The 16,672-nt window shown below is 39.1% G+C and overlaps 1 protein-coding gene and 1 long non-coding RNA gene across 2 annotated transcripts; both read left to right on the top strand.

Moving 5' to 3' along the window:
* Window positions 1–2,548: 2,548 nt before the first annotated feature.
* On the top strand, window positions 2,549–11,160 carry SNRPC (small nuclear ribonucleoprotein polypeptide C). The gene is made up of 6 exons (XM_020796094.3): window positions 2,549–2,646; window positions 3,562–3,604; window positions 4,962–5,070; window positions 6,908–6,997; window positions 8,338–8,442; window positions 10,807–11,160. The coding sequence occupies exons 1-6, from the start codon at window positions 2,639–2,641 to the stop codon at window positions 10,929–10,931; spliced, it is 480 nt and encodes a 159-aa protein (XP_020651753.1). The 5' UTR covers window positions 2,549–2,638; the 3' UTR covers window positions 10,932–11,160.
* Window positions 11,161–12,156: 996 nt separating this feature from the next.
* Window positions 12,157–12,728, top strand: LOC140706592 (uncharacterized). Its single transcript, XR_012086324.2, has 2 exons — window positions 12,157–12,294; window positions 12,676–12,728. It is a non-coding gene; the product is annotated as an uncharacterized LOC140706592 (long non-coding RNA).
* The last annotated feature ends 3,944 nt before the right edge of the window (window positions 12,729–16,672 follow it).

Raw genomic sequence — 16,672 nt, 5'->3', positions numbered from 1 at the left:
CCCCCTTTTTAATGATACCTAGCATGGAATTGGCCTTCTTCACTGCCGCCGTACACTGGGTTGACAATTTCATTGAGCTGTCCACCAGCACACCAAGATCTCTTTCCTGATCCATCACGGACAGCTGAGAAACCATTAGCTAATAACTAAAGTTTTGATTTTTTTTTTTTGCCCCAATGTGCATTACTTTACATTTTCTTATATTGAAATGCATTTGCCATTTTGCTGCCCATTCTCTCAGTCTGGAGAGATCCTTCTGGAGCTCTTCACAATCCCTTCTGGTCTTCACCACCCGGAAAAGTTTTGTGTCATCTGCAAACTTGGCCACCTCACGGCTTATCCAGGTCATTTATGAACAAGCTGAAAAGCACCGGCCCCAGGACAGATCCCTGGGGCACACTGCTCTTCATCTCTCTCCATTGTGAAAATTGCTCATTGACACCTACTCTCTGTTTCCTGGTTCTCAGCCAATTCCCAATCCATAAGAGGACCTGCCCTCTTATCTCCTGACTGTGGAGTTTTCTCAGCAGCCTTTGGTGAGGAACCATGTCAAATGCCTTCTGAAAATTCAGATAAACAATATCCACCGGTTCACCTGTATCTAATATAAAATTTGAAAATTGTGATGGTGATGTGGTTGAGACACATACTTTTATTATTTATTTATTTATTTATTTATTTATTTATTTATTTATTTATACCCTGCCTATCTAGTCATTTCGACCACTCTAGGCGAATAATACAATGCATGGTTCTTCCGAAATGTGCTGCACTAATTTTGGAATATCTTCTGACCATAAAAAAGTATACCTAAGATTGAAGCTTTAATTGTTAAAACTAGAGAAGATGGAAAGTTTTGATGAGAATTTTTGTAAATTGCAAATGGTATGGTTTTGCCAGAAAGGACAATTTACACAGGCCCTGCACAGATGAAGCAACTTTATGTTAAAAAAAGAGAGATGCAAATATGAGGTAAACCATAATGCAAATCACGCATATTTTACTCAAAGCATATAGCTATGCTTTTAGTATTCCCTTCTAAATTCCATTCACTTCTTTGTATTGTATCATATTTCCATTGTGATTCTACTTAATGTAAAGACATTTAAATTGTAGTGTGATTCTCTAAACATTACTGCTCACTATAAATTCACCAGGCTATCACAAATAAATTGGGCTCCAGTGTCATGTATATACTATGAGTGGATCATTGTCTTTTCATAGGGATCACTACCATTACTACTTATACATTAAGCAAAATCATGTGGCTGTCGTTTTCTAGGCTGTACCACTTCAGTCTACAGTTCTCTAGATTCTGCACTTCATTTTGCAAATCAATTGCCATTTCAAGGAAACATTCTCTCATAGTAGAATTAATTGGACAGTACAAGAATAGGGTCCATTGTGCAGCTAAAATGATTATAAGCTTTTGAGTTAAAATGGTATGTTGCTGTGTGCTGTGTACATCAGCAATGTATGGACAGTTGTAGTCTACCAATGTATACAGCATAGAGGAATCCATCTTTCTCTGGGCTGTTTGTTTGCAGTGCATTTGTACTGTACAGTATTTGGACAGTGAGCTAAGATCCAGAAACTAAACATAAAAAAATAAGCAAACAAATTATTGGCAGTGAGATATGAGTAGGCTATAGGTGCCCATGATTTTAATATGATATAAATCCATTTGCTAGATCAAAAACTGGTGTGTATCACCAACAACAATTAGTTTTACCTGACTGAAGGAAAATATCTTGTAAGAGCTTACTCTCCCAAATCTCCTTTCTTGCTGGGGAAGTTTTCCCGCTAAAGGAATCAAAGACTTTTCTTTGATCACTTAAATACTGGGAGGAGAAGAGTTGCGTTCGTCTAAGGTGGGTCGCCCACGTCTTGGGTAAACAATCCCAGTGTGACGTTTCCTCGCTTGCACTTTGCTTGCTGAGCCAACTGTATGTGTCCGATCAGGATGGATTTGATTTAAATCACGATTGAAATTTTAAATATTGGGATTTTGTGACGATTTAAAAAAACCCAATTCTTTTATTTAAATCGTGATTGAAATCGGTTTGATTTTAAAAAATAATTGATTCTTTAATCATCCTGGTCCGGAATAACGGTGCATGTACAATCCCTTTAGGGAATATAAACTCAAACACGGGTGTGAAATGTGTAAGACACAAATAAGGGCAGAGAAAAAGAAACTTTAATCGTTATACCCACTTGTTTCTAAATTCTTATATGTTACAAGTCATTCCGTTCTTCAGCATGCTTCCATTTCCCTCTCTTTTCTATGTTTTCTTTGCATATTGAATTGCATATCGTAAATGTCGTTCCTCTGTTTGTATATTGTTATAAAATGGTAATATCATTGTCCTCGTTAGGATCGCCTATGTAAAAAATTATCTGGAGGTTTCTTCTTCCTTCCGAAGCAAAATACAGTACAGAGGACTTTTACAATAGACACCCAAAACTCTGGAGCGCCGCTTTCCCAGACCGTCCAGAGATAGGGCCAATGGCGCGTTTTTGTTTTTGACGGAAGTCCATACCGTCTGTTTTGTATCTCTATGGTACAAAGAAGGAGCGGGTCTTACCTGTACGTCATTTCCTGTAGACGTTTGCGCGAGGTGCCTTTGGGTGCATCATGCCGAAGTAAGCAAAAGGGGGATTTTGCGGTGTAAAGCGCTGGATTCCTGATGGAAAGTAGGATAGTATAGGGTCAAGGATGTGGAGATTGAATGGGGTGGAGAATTGTGTCATGGAAGGAGCTAGGCGGGGGGGGGGGGGGGAAACTAAAGAGTCAGAAGTCTGGTATAGAAAATATTTTCTTTCCCAGGTTGCTCTCTTTTCCCACGTTGAGTTTTTCTGAGTGTGTAGGATCTTCGTTAGCGAGAATTGGACCTATTATTATTTGGAGGAGTTGATGTCCGTATTGGTTTGCTCTGTTTTGAACATTCAGGTCCTCTCCCACTTCCCTGGCTTCTACGGACACTTTAAGGTTGCCTGTCTGTATAGCCTGAGCCAAGATTCATTGATCATGGTTTTTGGATTGAGTCGGTTACTTGGCAGCTGAGCTGGCTCCAGGTGTGATGGGCGCCCCCATAATGATCTGGGGATAGATTGTGTCCCATCATCCTTAAAATGGTTGGCGGCTCAGGGCGTTAGCTGCTTGTCCCAAGGATGTCAGGTCCTGCCTGTTGGAGATGTTGATGTATCATGATCTTAACCAGCATCTGGTGGTACATTAATTCTTAGTAATAATAGTAATGTTTTCTTTTTTCAGTTTTGATTAAGAAACAATTTGTAATAGTGTTCGGGTTTACTGCTAGAAACCATCCATTAACATATTGATGAGTAAATATTACATATTTGAAGTAAAAACTAATGGCTTTGCATATCACAGATGAAAGTTCAACTTGTCTTGTGTGGAAATAGCTTTGTGTTGTAGATGCAGCAGAACTAATTGTTCGACTGATGGGAAAGCATGTTATTACTTTTTATAACTCAGATGTTACAAAACAAGTGGTCATTACTCTTCTTCTAATGCATATTTTCCTCACCTCCTAGGTTTTATTGTGACTACTGTGATACCTACCTTACTCATGATTCTGTAAGTAGTAAATTATGCAATGCTGTGAAAGTTAAAACTTCTTTTGTTCAGACATTATTGCTGAAAATGTTTCATACATTAACACTAGTATGTTAATTGATCTTTTGATATGTCTGAAACTTGGTGCTGAATCTGGATCATTTAAGTCTGCCCTTCCCAAAATGCTTTCCTACAGCTTATGCCCACTGATAACATTTCAGTGAACTTATTAGGTTGTAATGATGGAAGTTATAATCCAACAATTTAGAGGGCATCAGGTTGGGAAATGCTGTTTTAAATACTCTTGCTGCAAATGTGTGTATATAGACGTGTACATATGTGCATAATTTGAAGAGACCCTTGTCCAGCAGGCTGAGGCAAAGAGGCAGTTACGAAAGCAGCAAAATCAGGGAACTTGGACAGGGGACAGATTGGATTTGTCTTCAGTGTGGAAGGGATTGTCACTCTCGAATTGGCCTTCTCAGCCACACTAGATGCTGTTTCAAGTCCTCGATACAGAGCACGATACCATAGTCTTTCGAGACAGAAGGATGCCATCGAGATATGTGCATATACTTAATCTCATTACTGTTAAAACAATTAGGTAAAAGTAGAAGTTAAAAGTGTATGAGTATGAAATCAGGGACCATAACTGGAGAATATTAACAAGAACTCCTTGGGAAAATGTGTAGGAGCCAACAGTGAGCTTGGGAAAATTATTTTGTTGAATCAGTAAGTATCTATTACAGCTGCTTTTGAAAAAAAATAATTTAAAATATATAGGGGTAGCCATTTTCGTGTGTCGTTGTAGTTCTGTCTCTGTTCAAGACAAGGGAGATAGTTGAACACTTAATTTAGACAAAGAATGGTCTCCACTGTTCACTTGCTAATCTGCTGTTTGGTTATACTTGTCACTCAACAATGATCTTTGAATGATTCTTGACTACTATTAAGACCCATAGTTGTAACCTCTCAAGAAATGTTAATTGACCTTTAATGAAGACCATCAGCATTCTGTCCTGTATTTCTACTACATTTCACATCCTGTTTCCTTGCATGGTATATATGTCCATTTACTGAGGTAACTGCTTTGTGCATCCAAAGAAGAAAGCTATAGATCATGAATGTCTATGCCAAATTAAATATGTTAATCTTTTAAATGCCGGAAGTCTCTTAGCTGACATTGCTTTATACAGTATTATGTGTTGATCATGCTGCGTTGTCTATAAATGTTGCACATATCCACTCAAAGCCCCTGAGTCTTTAATGGGACTTATTCCCATGTAAACATATGGGATTGCAGTCAGTTTCGTATATTGTAAATCTTGGGGCTATAGGTATGGTTAGTATTTCAACAAGAGATTTCTTTGTCTTACAGCCATCTGTGAGAAAAACCCATTGCAGTGGAAGGAAGCATAAAGAGAATGTAAAAGACTACTATCAAAAATGGATGGAAGAACAAGCTCAGAGCTTGATTGATAAAACAAGTAAGTTGTAGCAGTGCAGTACAATGACTGTTTCACCTACCACTTCTAAGCCTGATTCTTTTGCCTGCTGGTAAAGTACGCAGTTACCTAGGATTTCAATTTCATCTGCAGATATGCAATAGAAATTGCATATCTGCAGATGAAATTGTGTTTAATTTCCATCAGCTTTTTGTATTAAAATGTTGTAGATCAACTGGACCCATCAAGTTTATAGGCCATGACATGTATGAAGTGGTTGTGAATTTTCATTTGAAAATTTCAGAATATATATCTTTTATAACCACCAGCAGAACCTGGTCAAAAGCAATGTTTTATTAAGTTTATCCATTATTTTTGCCACTAAATTGATACATGCAAATGTTGGTTTTAAAACATTTGTAAAACTGTTTTTTTAAAGTTGAACTTTATTTAGCACATAGGCATTTTTGTTTGAATTTGCCTTCATGAATTTTTCCAGTTCTACATATCATTGAAATCTATAGTTGATGGGACAATCCTGAAGATGGATTTTGGGAAGCAGGTTTGGATTGTTAACTTATTTTAGCTCTTCCCTAGCCCTGAAGCTTTTAAAAGCATTTCCATTTCATGTGTCCATTATCTTGAATTGCCATATAGTCCAATCCTATGCATATGTGCTTGGGAGTAAATCACACTATGTTCAGTGAGACTTATTAGCTCAGAAGTTTACTTACTATAAAATTACGTATCACTTTTCATTAAAAAAGATCAGAAAACAGTTAAGTTAATAAAAATAAACATTGAAGTCATGTGCTCTTATAAAAGAATACTGTTAGATCTGTAAAAACTTACTGTATTCAGCCATGAGCATACACCATAGATCAGAGGTGTAATACTCAATTTCTTCATGGGTCGCATCGGCATTATGGTTGCCCTCAAAGGGCCGGTTGTATCTGTAAGACTATATAAATGTATCTACTCTTTAGCATATTAAATATAATCCTTCTTGTTCAATTATCACTTTCTGACTCTTCGCTGCTTGGAATGCTGGCATTAGAAGTCCCACTGGACGGATTCCCAGCATCCTTGCAGAGCATTATTGGTGACCAAATAAGCATCTACATATTGTGTGCTGCATAGGAGCAGGCAACACTGCGAGGGCCACATGAAACAGGCCGGATTCAGCCCATGGGCCTTGAATTTGACACATGTGCCATAGATTATTAAAAGAAACACAACTTTTCATCAAACAGCTTCAACTAGGCCTCAGCAAAGAGGTGCATCTTGACCATCAGCAAAACTGCTTACTGAGGATGCTAACACATTTCCAATAGTAGGGAATTCCGTAATGAGGAGGCACAACTGAAAAGGTCCTCTTTTTCGTCACTGATCCTCAGTCATTGTCATTGAGCAGGACACTGCCCAGCAATCTGAGAGGCAACACTCTTATATACTGAGAAGACTGCTCCTACGTGTATGCCAACTGCAAAAATTGGAATCTTACTAGAAGTAAACTCCGTTGTACTCAAATGAGATTTGCTTATGAGTAGACATGCAAAGGATTGCACTGTATATTTTGCAAAGTTTATAAATAGACTTGACTGATAGAAAATGTTTTTGCCTATTAAAGACTGCTCCATTTTTATGCTGACTTAAAAATATTGTCCAGTGGAATTGATCAAGTTTGGCACTTTGTGAGATTAGGCATGTTGGCTGGAAAAAGTAGATGCAAGTATTTGCAAAGTTAGAAAAACTGTGTCACTAGACAACTTAGGACAGGTGCTTTAAAATTTAGCTAATGAATCAAAAAGAAAATATGAAAGAATTTTGTTGTGCTTCTTTTAACTAATTCTTGTATTTTCCTTTTGCATTGATGTAGCTGCTGCATTTCAACAAGGGAAAATTCCACCTACTCCATTCTCTGCTCCACCTCCAGGAGGAGCTATGATACCACCACCACCTAACATCCGTAAGTGTGAATAGTGATGTCTTCTCTCTGTCCTCCTTAATACAGTGGTGCCTCGCTTAACGATGTTAATTGGTTCCATTAAAAAAATCGTTATGTGAAAACATTGTTAAGTGAAACACCATTTCCCATAGGAATGCATTGAAAACCGGTTAATCCGTTCCAATTGGAACAGATTAATGCTTGCAATCATTAGCCCACCTCCTGAAACCTATGCAAACTTAATGTGGTGTTGTTCTGAGTCGTCATTAATTTTTGGTGATTTTTTTTCTCTCTCATTGAAAAGCATTGGACGGACGGTCCAATGCTTTTCAATGAGAGAGAAAAAAATCACCAAAAATTAATGACGACTCAGAACAACACCAAATTAAGGTTGCATAGGGTTCAGGAGGTGGGCTAACGATTGCAAGCATTTAAAACAGGTTTCTAACAGTTTAAGACACCTTTACAGGAGCGAAAAAGGGACATTGTTAAGTGAAATTCCCCCATAGAGAACATCGTTAAACGATGGGGGAAATTCCTCAAAGAAACCCATCGCTGTGTGAATTCATTGTTGTATGAAGCAATCATTGTGCGAGGCACCACTGTATATGTGACCTAGAAAGAATATGGAATGTATTCTGTAGGCCAGTATTACAAATGTAACAGCAGCCATTTATTGGGTAGGATGAAATTGCTTCTATTCCATTAGGGTACATGATTGATGGAAATCTTACAAGTATGAACAGGCCACAACAATGTCAAGTTTGTAAGCAGTGGTTTTTTTTCAGAGGGAGTGAAATAGTTTCTTGTCATGAACAGCAAGATACAGTGGTGCCTCGCACAACGGTCGATCCGTAGAGCGACGAATCCGCGCAACGATGCCGTTTTTGCGATCGCAAATGCAATCGCAAAACGGTGCCTAGATAGGGGGAAAATCGCAGAGCGAAGGTTGGTAAGCAGTTCGCTTACCGACCTTCAGTTTGCGACCCGCCAATCAGCTATTCTGTGGCTACAAAATGGCCGCCAGAAGCCCCAAAATGGCCACGCGCAGCGTTTTCACGCCCTCGTTAAGCGAGGGGAGGGCACGAAAATGGCTGCCGGCCATTAAGAAGCATCGCTGAACGGTGAGTATTCGGCCGAATTCGGCCAATGGCATTTTACGTTCCGTTCAACGATGCTTTCACACAGCGAGGGTTGATCTGGAACGGATTAACCTCGCTGTGTGAGGCACTACTGTAGTTGCAAAGATTGTATGACAGTGATATGTAACAAAATTTCAGTTTACGTACCTATGTCTCTTATGATACAGCACTGATGTAAAACTGCTTTTGACATACTTGATTTGTCCTGTCATGCCTTAGCTGGTCCTCCACGGCCTGGTATGATGCCAGCACCTCATATGGGTGGACCTCCAATGATGCCAATGATGGGTCCTCCTCCGCCAGGAATGATGCCAGTTGGACCTGGTAAGTTCTCAATCATGTAAATACTTACTTCATATTTTAATAAATGCACTATAATGTTTAGGGGTATGTGCACATCACCTTTTCTTGTGTTTTGGGTGGGGCGAGTGACAGCATGTATGCATGTATGTTACTGATAATCATTTGGAAAAAAAAATAAAATGAATAGACTAACCACCTCTAAATCCCCAATCATGATCACATGTAGCGATTCCTTCATTCCTCAGCTACCAAAGATGCTCTGTGTAGACGCAACTTCTACTCCCTACAGAGTGTATAGCAGTACTCCAAAAACAAAGAATGCCTTTATAAACATAGGAACTTTTTTTATGAATTATGTGAATTCGCCAGTATTATAATAAAGACAGTGACACCAAAATATACCTAATACATTCTTAGGTGCTGTGTGTTTTCATCTGTGAAAATCCAAAATATTGTGCCTTAAGGTTTTTTATTTTACCTCAAAAACCTTCAGTTGGCATTCATATGTTTTGTGTTAATGTTGGCAGATTCTGGGGCATACAGAATTTCTTTCCACTGTTAATTTATTTTTAAATTAATTTAATGTGAGACTAAGGCTCAAAGCATGCGTACATAGTCAGAAGTAAAATGTATAGCCATGTTGTAGTTATTTATGCTACATGCATACATAATAATTGCAATATTGCTTGCCTCACCTACCCCTAAAAATGCTGGCTTTTTGCTACAGCTTCATCTCCCTTATGTTTTATTTGCTCCATGGGTGGGGAACATGTGGCCCTGGAAATCTTTCTGAACCACTGCTGCCAAAGAAAGTGGTGTGGATCATAGGAGCTGCAATTGAATAGCTTCTGCAGGCTCATTCCTTTCCTGTCCTTGACTGACACAGAAAACATTTATATTCCACAGACTCTCTAATCACCATTTAATAAAATTTTCTCCCCAGATAAGAAGCTTCCTGCCAAATTATTATCACTACAGATTTAAATTTTGATATTACATGTTTTCATAGATCTTTCAGAAGCTTCTAATTATAAACACTCATATTTATGTATAGTTATAGATCTGGATGTTGGCTGGATAGCTGATCACCATGTTTGATGATTACTAGCTTTCTTCAGACTCATGCACTCCTTCCTTGGAGATTCTCTCCTCTTTTATTGATTTTCCTGTATTGTAACGTACAGTGAGATCTACTCAATATGTTACTGACCACTGCCTCCATAGTTTGAAGTGTACTGTGTTGGGAAATCACGGTTGGAAGGCTTTTCTCGTTGGCTGTAACTTTGTTTCAGAAGTCAGGTCAATCAGTAAACATTGCTTATCCATTTGCTGATTGCTTAAAATGTGTTCCCCATGCAACACAATGAACAGAGATAAAATAAATGGTATTAATAATTATGTTCATTCCAGTACTGCTGACCCAACAGTAGCCTGGTTTAGATGCCATGTCTAAGTCATCATTTGAAAACTGTCCCTTTCCTTGGTCATGGTTTGGCCTGACTTTTGGAAATGTCAGGAAAGGAGGAGAGAATCTCAAAAAGAGTGCATGAGTCTGAAGAAAGCCTATGAATGCTGAATTATGTTTTGGCCATTTTATCTTGATACAGACCGTGCTGTGCATTCCTTCAGCATGTCAGTTCCCAGTCAAAATTATTGCTTGCCAACACTGAAACAATTTCTATATATTTAGTATGAATTAAGTAATTATTTTGCCACCTTTTTGAAATACCAGACCTACAATGGGGATTTGAAATGGCTACATGTGACTCTTGAAAGAAAAGACCAGGTAACAGGTTGCAAGGGTATGTTGTTAAATTGTTGGCCACTTCTGAGACTTTCATGGCATTACCAGTTGCTGGAGACCATCCAATCTAATTTAGAAACAAATGCTTCTAAATCATATTGTCTGTAGACAGATAAAAACAATGGATTGGGCCTCACTTTCTTTTTCACGGAGTTCTTTCATGGTTTAGGGGCTTCGGAGCTCTCTTCTGAAACACATCTGTGGTCCCCGAAATCTGCTCCCTACTGAGTGGGGGGGGGGGGGGACTTGAGATTGGCAAGGCATGTTGGGAGGTTACAGATGTAGAGTGAGTTGTGTGAACTTAGTCATCCTCCTGTGCAAAGTGCATAGGATTCAAGCTGGTGTCATATTTCTGTAGGGACAGAAAGATCAATTTTTCCAAGTCACAGAACACTTTCAGTGCTTTCTCAGAAGTGCTTCCTTCAAAATGTATTTTTGTTTAGTAAGGATTGCTCCTTGAATCTTCTCCAAAGCAATGGAGATGATCTTTTTCTAATCATCTCTGATATAAATTTTGACGTATTTATTGAGAAATTGATGGATACATTCTTTATGCTTTAAATTTGCTCTGCGTATTGTAGCACCAGGAATGAGACCACCCATGGGAGGACATATGCCAATGATGCCAGGGCCACCGATGATGAGACCTCCTTCCAGACCCATGATGGTGCCAACTAGGCCAGGAATGGCTCGGCCAGACAGATAAATCGGAAGTGACCAGCTCACCATCCCACCTTGATTTTATATATGCTCGTCTGTGACGGAGAATCCTAGGAGATACATTGGCCAAAACATCAAATGAACTGTTGCTTTTTCAGCTCATGATCTTCACAGAGGGGGCAGGTGGAAGAGGAGAAGTGTTAGACTAATGTGTTATAGTAGATTTCAAAGACATTTTTCTTTTGCATTGTTGGAATAAATATTGATACTTGTTACACACAGTCTTGGTGTCTAATTCATTCTCTGTATAAAGTGCAGTAGGACAAACCTTAAAAGAATTTCATGCTACAGATTCCATGGGTAGACATCAGTTTATACTTCTTTTCAAACTATACCTTGTTCTGGTAGTGTTGGTATTAATTTTCCTTTCTTTCTCACATTTATTCCTTTTCTCTCATCTATTGCTATTGTTTTTCCTACCTTGCTCTGTGTCCTTAGAGATTCGGGCCCATTATCTCTAGTGATCTACTGCCTTGGAGGCTTCCTTCCATCAGGAAGTGTTCCTGGGATAACTTTTTTCTCTAATGCTATTTCCCTTCTGTGAATGATATCAAAAGCATCTTTTTGGCACAGAGTGACCAGCGCGGTTGAAATAGGTTCCCTTTCATACTACAGTCTCCTATGAATACTGCTCTGGAGAATTGGTGGATGCTCCAGAAATTATTTTGGGGCATGTGTACAAAGCAGATGAGGAGAAGAAAGCGAAATCTGTAGTGAGTGTAGGAGTGAGCAGTGTTTTTGGCCTGTCAAGCAGGATATAGAGGGCAAGACTGAGTTTTCTACCAACAAAACTCCTTAAAATAGCATGCCAGGGAGTTGAATTTTTTAGCATAGGCTAGTGACTCATGCTGTGCTGGGTATCATAATTATGTTCTATTTTCTTTATAAGTTCTCATTTTTCCAGGTAACTAGATTCCTTACATCCAGAAAAGTTTTAGGTTCACGATTTTAAAATGTTTTTTGTATATGCAGATATTTTGTTACCTTTAATGATTTTGGGGAAACTGTTAGTATTTTACATGTAAACCTGTTTGGTTTCAAAAGGGTCAGTTTCACAACACGTGAAAACTTTTTTTTTGTATAAATGAATATATAAGTTGATTTCCAGCAAACTTGGAGATGGAGTGGAAAAGCAAATAATTCAATTAAAACAAAATAACACTTGAAACATTTTTTAAAAAACGAGCTACAATATCAAGCTTGATTTTACTGTTTATAATCTGTTTTTGTAGATTAAAGGAATGCATTGTGGAAAAGGTAGACTCCATGGCTACCACCTATCTTTATATGGACAAACACAATTTGTTGAGCAATCAACTTGGTACAATCTTCATGTTCTCTGATCTGAGGTATGCATAATTGTTCATTGTGGAGGCTTGTTCATGGATAATGGATATCTCCTACTTTGATCAAAATAGCATGTGACTTATCTTTAACATGAGTCACATTTGCTTCCTTTAAGCATTGAAGTATGTGGTCAGAGATGTAGCCTTCAGTATTTGCTAAAGAATTTCTGCCAAGCTTGCCTAATGTGAAATGCAACTATTGGTTACTTGTGCAAGAAAATGTTCAGCACAACAGCCTGCATGATTTGGTATATATATTTCTGTTAATTGACTAAGGCAGCAAAACTGTGTCAATATGTTAGTTGTGTATAGAAATGAGTATGTATATGAAGACTGTTGTCACAATTGTCAGGGACGTATTAACTCTATTTTTCTTTTCTGCAGGTGATAAGCAGTTTCTAAAGCAGCAGAAGACACAATAACTGATTGCCTTCCCCCATGTAGGATAGTTATACCATTAATCAAAAAGCAAAAGTATCCATTAGGAAGTTGGAATACTTCTGAATTTTTTGAGGGGGAGGACTGCAAGTTTTATGCATTGACTTTGATTATATCTTATAAGGAAAGTAGGTTTCCACTCAGTCCTGTCAATTTATTGTTCCCACTAGCATTTTCCCGCATACTGCCTTGTTTTTCAAGGAATCCTAAATGTCTGCACTTGAAGAGTTAGAGCACCAAATAGCAACTGATTTACCTGTTTATTTCCCCCTTTTCATCTTTGACATTTATGACTTGTGAATCCTATTTGTGCTATGAGTTTAGCAACAGTTTTCCCAAAATAATTAAAAGAGTTTCAGAAAATCACTGAGGTTGACAGTAGCTGCTATAAAACAGCATCACACAAGCAATTATATACAGTAAATAGCAAATGAGTATAGATTAAGTTTTGCTATCCACATAATTGCTTGTGTGTGTGTGATGCTGTTTTATAGTTCTTTATTGTCAACCTAACTGATTTTTCTAAACTTTTTGGGAAGTAGTTCTTACGCCCACAGCACATAGATTACATAGTAACATTCCGCAACTACATAAGGATGTTAGAAGTTAATGTGTGTTGTATTGAATATTGTGTGCTGACTTGAAATATACATTTGTGAGAATGAAGCATAGTTTCATTAGATTCACTGATATGGAAGAATATGGGGGCCACTTATTCAAGCCCTTGCTTAGGTTGTAAATACAGTGTTGGCATGTACATGTGTATGTGGCAGCTAGAATCCTTGGTCTAATTTCAAATCCTTGCTGCAGGTTCAAACCTCTGGCAAGACTTAACTGTCCCGTCCCATTGGGTGGGATGGAAAAGGAGAAAGAAAGGTAGAGAAAACCTACTCAGGTTGGCCCTGCCCACTATTGACATGAAGATTCTGAACGAAAAACAACTGTCTTTCTACATCCCTGAAAGATGCTCATCCAGATTTTGTTAAATACCTCAATCAAAGGAGAGCCTACCATCTACTAAGACAGTATATTCTGTCCTTATGAACAGGAAGCTTTACTTAATGTTTAGCCAAAATTTCCTTCCTGACAATTCCCATTAATGGATTATCATCCAACTGTCACAATAAGAAAACCAATGTGATATTCAGATATTGAAAAACTGCTGACATGTCTCCCTTAATCTTACATTTTTCATACTACATATCCAAATTTTCTGACATTTTGCAACTCATTTCCCCCTCCCTTTTTGATTGATAGTTTATTTGGGTTCAATTTTTGTGATCATACCCCTCCCATCTGTAATCTGTTGTACCCAGTGTGGTGTAGTGAATAATGATGGATTAGGACTCAGGGGATGTGGTGGTGGTGCAGGTTAAACCTCAGAAGCATCTGTGCTACAAGGTCGGAAGACCAACAGTCGTAAGATTGAATCCACATGATGGAGTGAGCTCTCGTCGCTTGTCCCAGCTCCTGCCAACCTAGCAGTTTGAAAGCATATGAAAATGCAAGTACAGTACAGTAGATAAATAGGTACCACCTCGGTGGGAAGGTAACAGCATTCCGTGTCTAGTCGGGCTGGCCACGTGACCACGGAAACTGTCTTCAGACAAATGCTGGCTCTGTGGCTTGGAAACAGGGATGAGCACTGTGCCCCGGAGTCGGACACAACTGGACTAAATGTCAAGGGGAACCTTTACCTTAGGACTCAGGAGATACGGATTCAAATCTCCACTTGGTCATAGAAACTGAGATGGTATGGAACTGGTAAAACCACTCCTTACATGCCTCACTTACCTTGAAAAACCTATTAGGGCACATAGCCAGATGCAACCTGACAGCATTTACAGTGGGGTCTCTACTTAAGAACGTCCCTACTTAAGAACAATTCTACTTAAGAACAGCTCCGTTTGCTAAATTTTGCTTCTACTTGAGAACAGAAATCCTAGATAAGAACAGGAAAAAAAACCCTTTCCTGCTCTTTTTTTAACCTTAGGTCATCTTAGGTTAAAAAAAATTCTCCCCTTAGTGGTAGAGTACGTATTAACCAGCTTTGCATTAGTTCCTATGGGAACTAATGCTTCAGTGTACGAACGCACCTCTACATAACAAAAAAACAGCCAGAACGGATTAATTGGTTTTCAGTCCATTGCTTCAAAATTAGCTTCGTCAGAAGTGCTTTTAACACTGTTCCCTGACCTAAGAAAAAAAAAGAAAAAATATCCCCCTCTAGTGGTAGAAGGCGGAATAGCAGCTTCCCATTGGTTTCTATGGACGGAAAAGAGCAGATACGGATTAAATGGTTTTCAATGCATTCCTATGGGAAATGCAGATTCTACATAAGAACTTTTCCACTTGAGAACCACCTTCCAATACGGATTAAGTTCTTAAGTAGAGACCCCACTGTAATACACACACAATCAGTTATTATCTTTACCCATATGTCTGATGCATGAGATGATTGAAACTGATGTATAAAAATTCTAAGCATCAAAATCCATACTAAGAGAATACCTTTATTGGGCCAACTAAAAAGGTATAAAAAGTGTGCAGAAGAACAAACAACTGTGCAAAAGTTTGAGGGCACTATCCAATAGACAAAATGTGAAATTTAAGCACACTGTGGCATAGTGACAGACTAGGACTCAGAGCCATGGGTTCAAATCCCAACTCAGCCATAGAAGCTCACTGGAGGAATAGAACTAGTAAAATCACTTTTTAAAATATCTCATTTACCTTGGAAACCCTATAAGATTTGGTATAAGTTGGTTCTGACTTGATGGCACATAATGTAAGTACATTCAGGGGGCAAGATGGAGAAAGGGCTGGCTCCTAAAGTCTTATGTGCATGCTGTTACAAAGTAGAAGACAGCTGCAGACAAAGATGTGTATCATCAGTTGATAGCAGTGCTAAATTTCACCCAGTATAATCCATAGGCCCAAAGCTGTAAAATTAGATATTTGGGGGCCTCCAACTTAGACAGTGTACCTCACCTCTGAACTCAAAAGTTACATTGATCTTGTCTGGGCGCACACACTCCTTGTTGAGTGGCAGACAAAGAGCCACAAGGCAACTTTTATCCTCTTTCTGAAGTTAGTTTGACCAGATGTATTAAATAAAGGAAGTCAACATAGCCAAATTGTGTACGTTTACCTATTCTGGTTGATTATGTCCAATTTCCAGCAATAGAACAATTAATTCATAATAGCTGTCGTATGTTATAAGTGGCCTGATGGCACATAATTTATTTTGCTTGATCGTGTCCAAACCCTTCTTGTGCGCATTCCACTGGTTAGCAGCTAAATTAGGTATCCCTGAGGTCAGAAAAGCCAGGATGACTGCATTGCCAACATGAATACCCTCTTTCTGTTTTTACACAGGTTGTTGAAATGTCCAAACAGACATGGCAGAAGGTTATGTTTTTGACAAATAAGTTGTTAGTTCCGGGCAATGGTGCTGGTCGGTGCCCTTTAAAATGTGCTATTTTTTGTGAGCTGTGCTTTAAAGCCTAAATCTTTCTTGTTAATCCCAACTAAAGTAGTCCTGAAAATGAATGAATAGGCCTTGTTAGGTCAACACTAAGGTTAAAAACGATTGGATTCGTGGGTCTCCTATGTAGCTGGTACCAACAATGGAATTTAACTGTAAATTTCCATGTGGGCTATAGAGCTAAAAAAATCAGCGTCTCCGTCAGGCAGCGGCCAGTTTGTCTAGACCTCCCTCCCAATACGGCCCCCAAGAGAGCAGGTTGCCGCGGCCGCTGCTCCCCTGCTATGAGCCAACAGAGGGCGCCCGCCCCTCTCCGTCTCCGTTCCGCCTCTCTCCAATAGGGTGGGGGCGTGAGGTGGCTTCGCCCGGCTGCGCCGCGGTGGTGGCCGGGATTCCGGCGGAGGCGTCGGGAGACCGGCTTGGGAGGCAAAGCAGGCGGCGGGCGGGCCGGCGGGC

Source organism: Pogona vitticeps, chromosome 4 (assembly GCF_051106095.1).
Source record: "Pogona vitticeps strain Pit_001003342236 chromosome 4, PviZW2.1, whole genome shotgun sequence".
NCBI lineage: Eukaryota > Metazoa > Chordata > Lepidosauria > Squamata > Agamidae > Pogona > Pogona vitticeps.
This window is presented reverse-complemented; position numbering and strand designations above follow the sequence as displayed.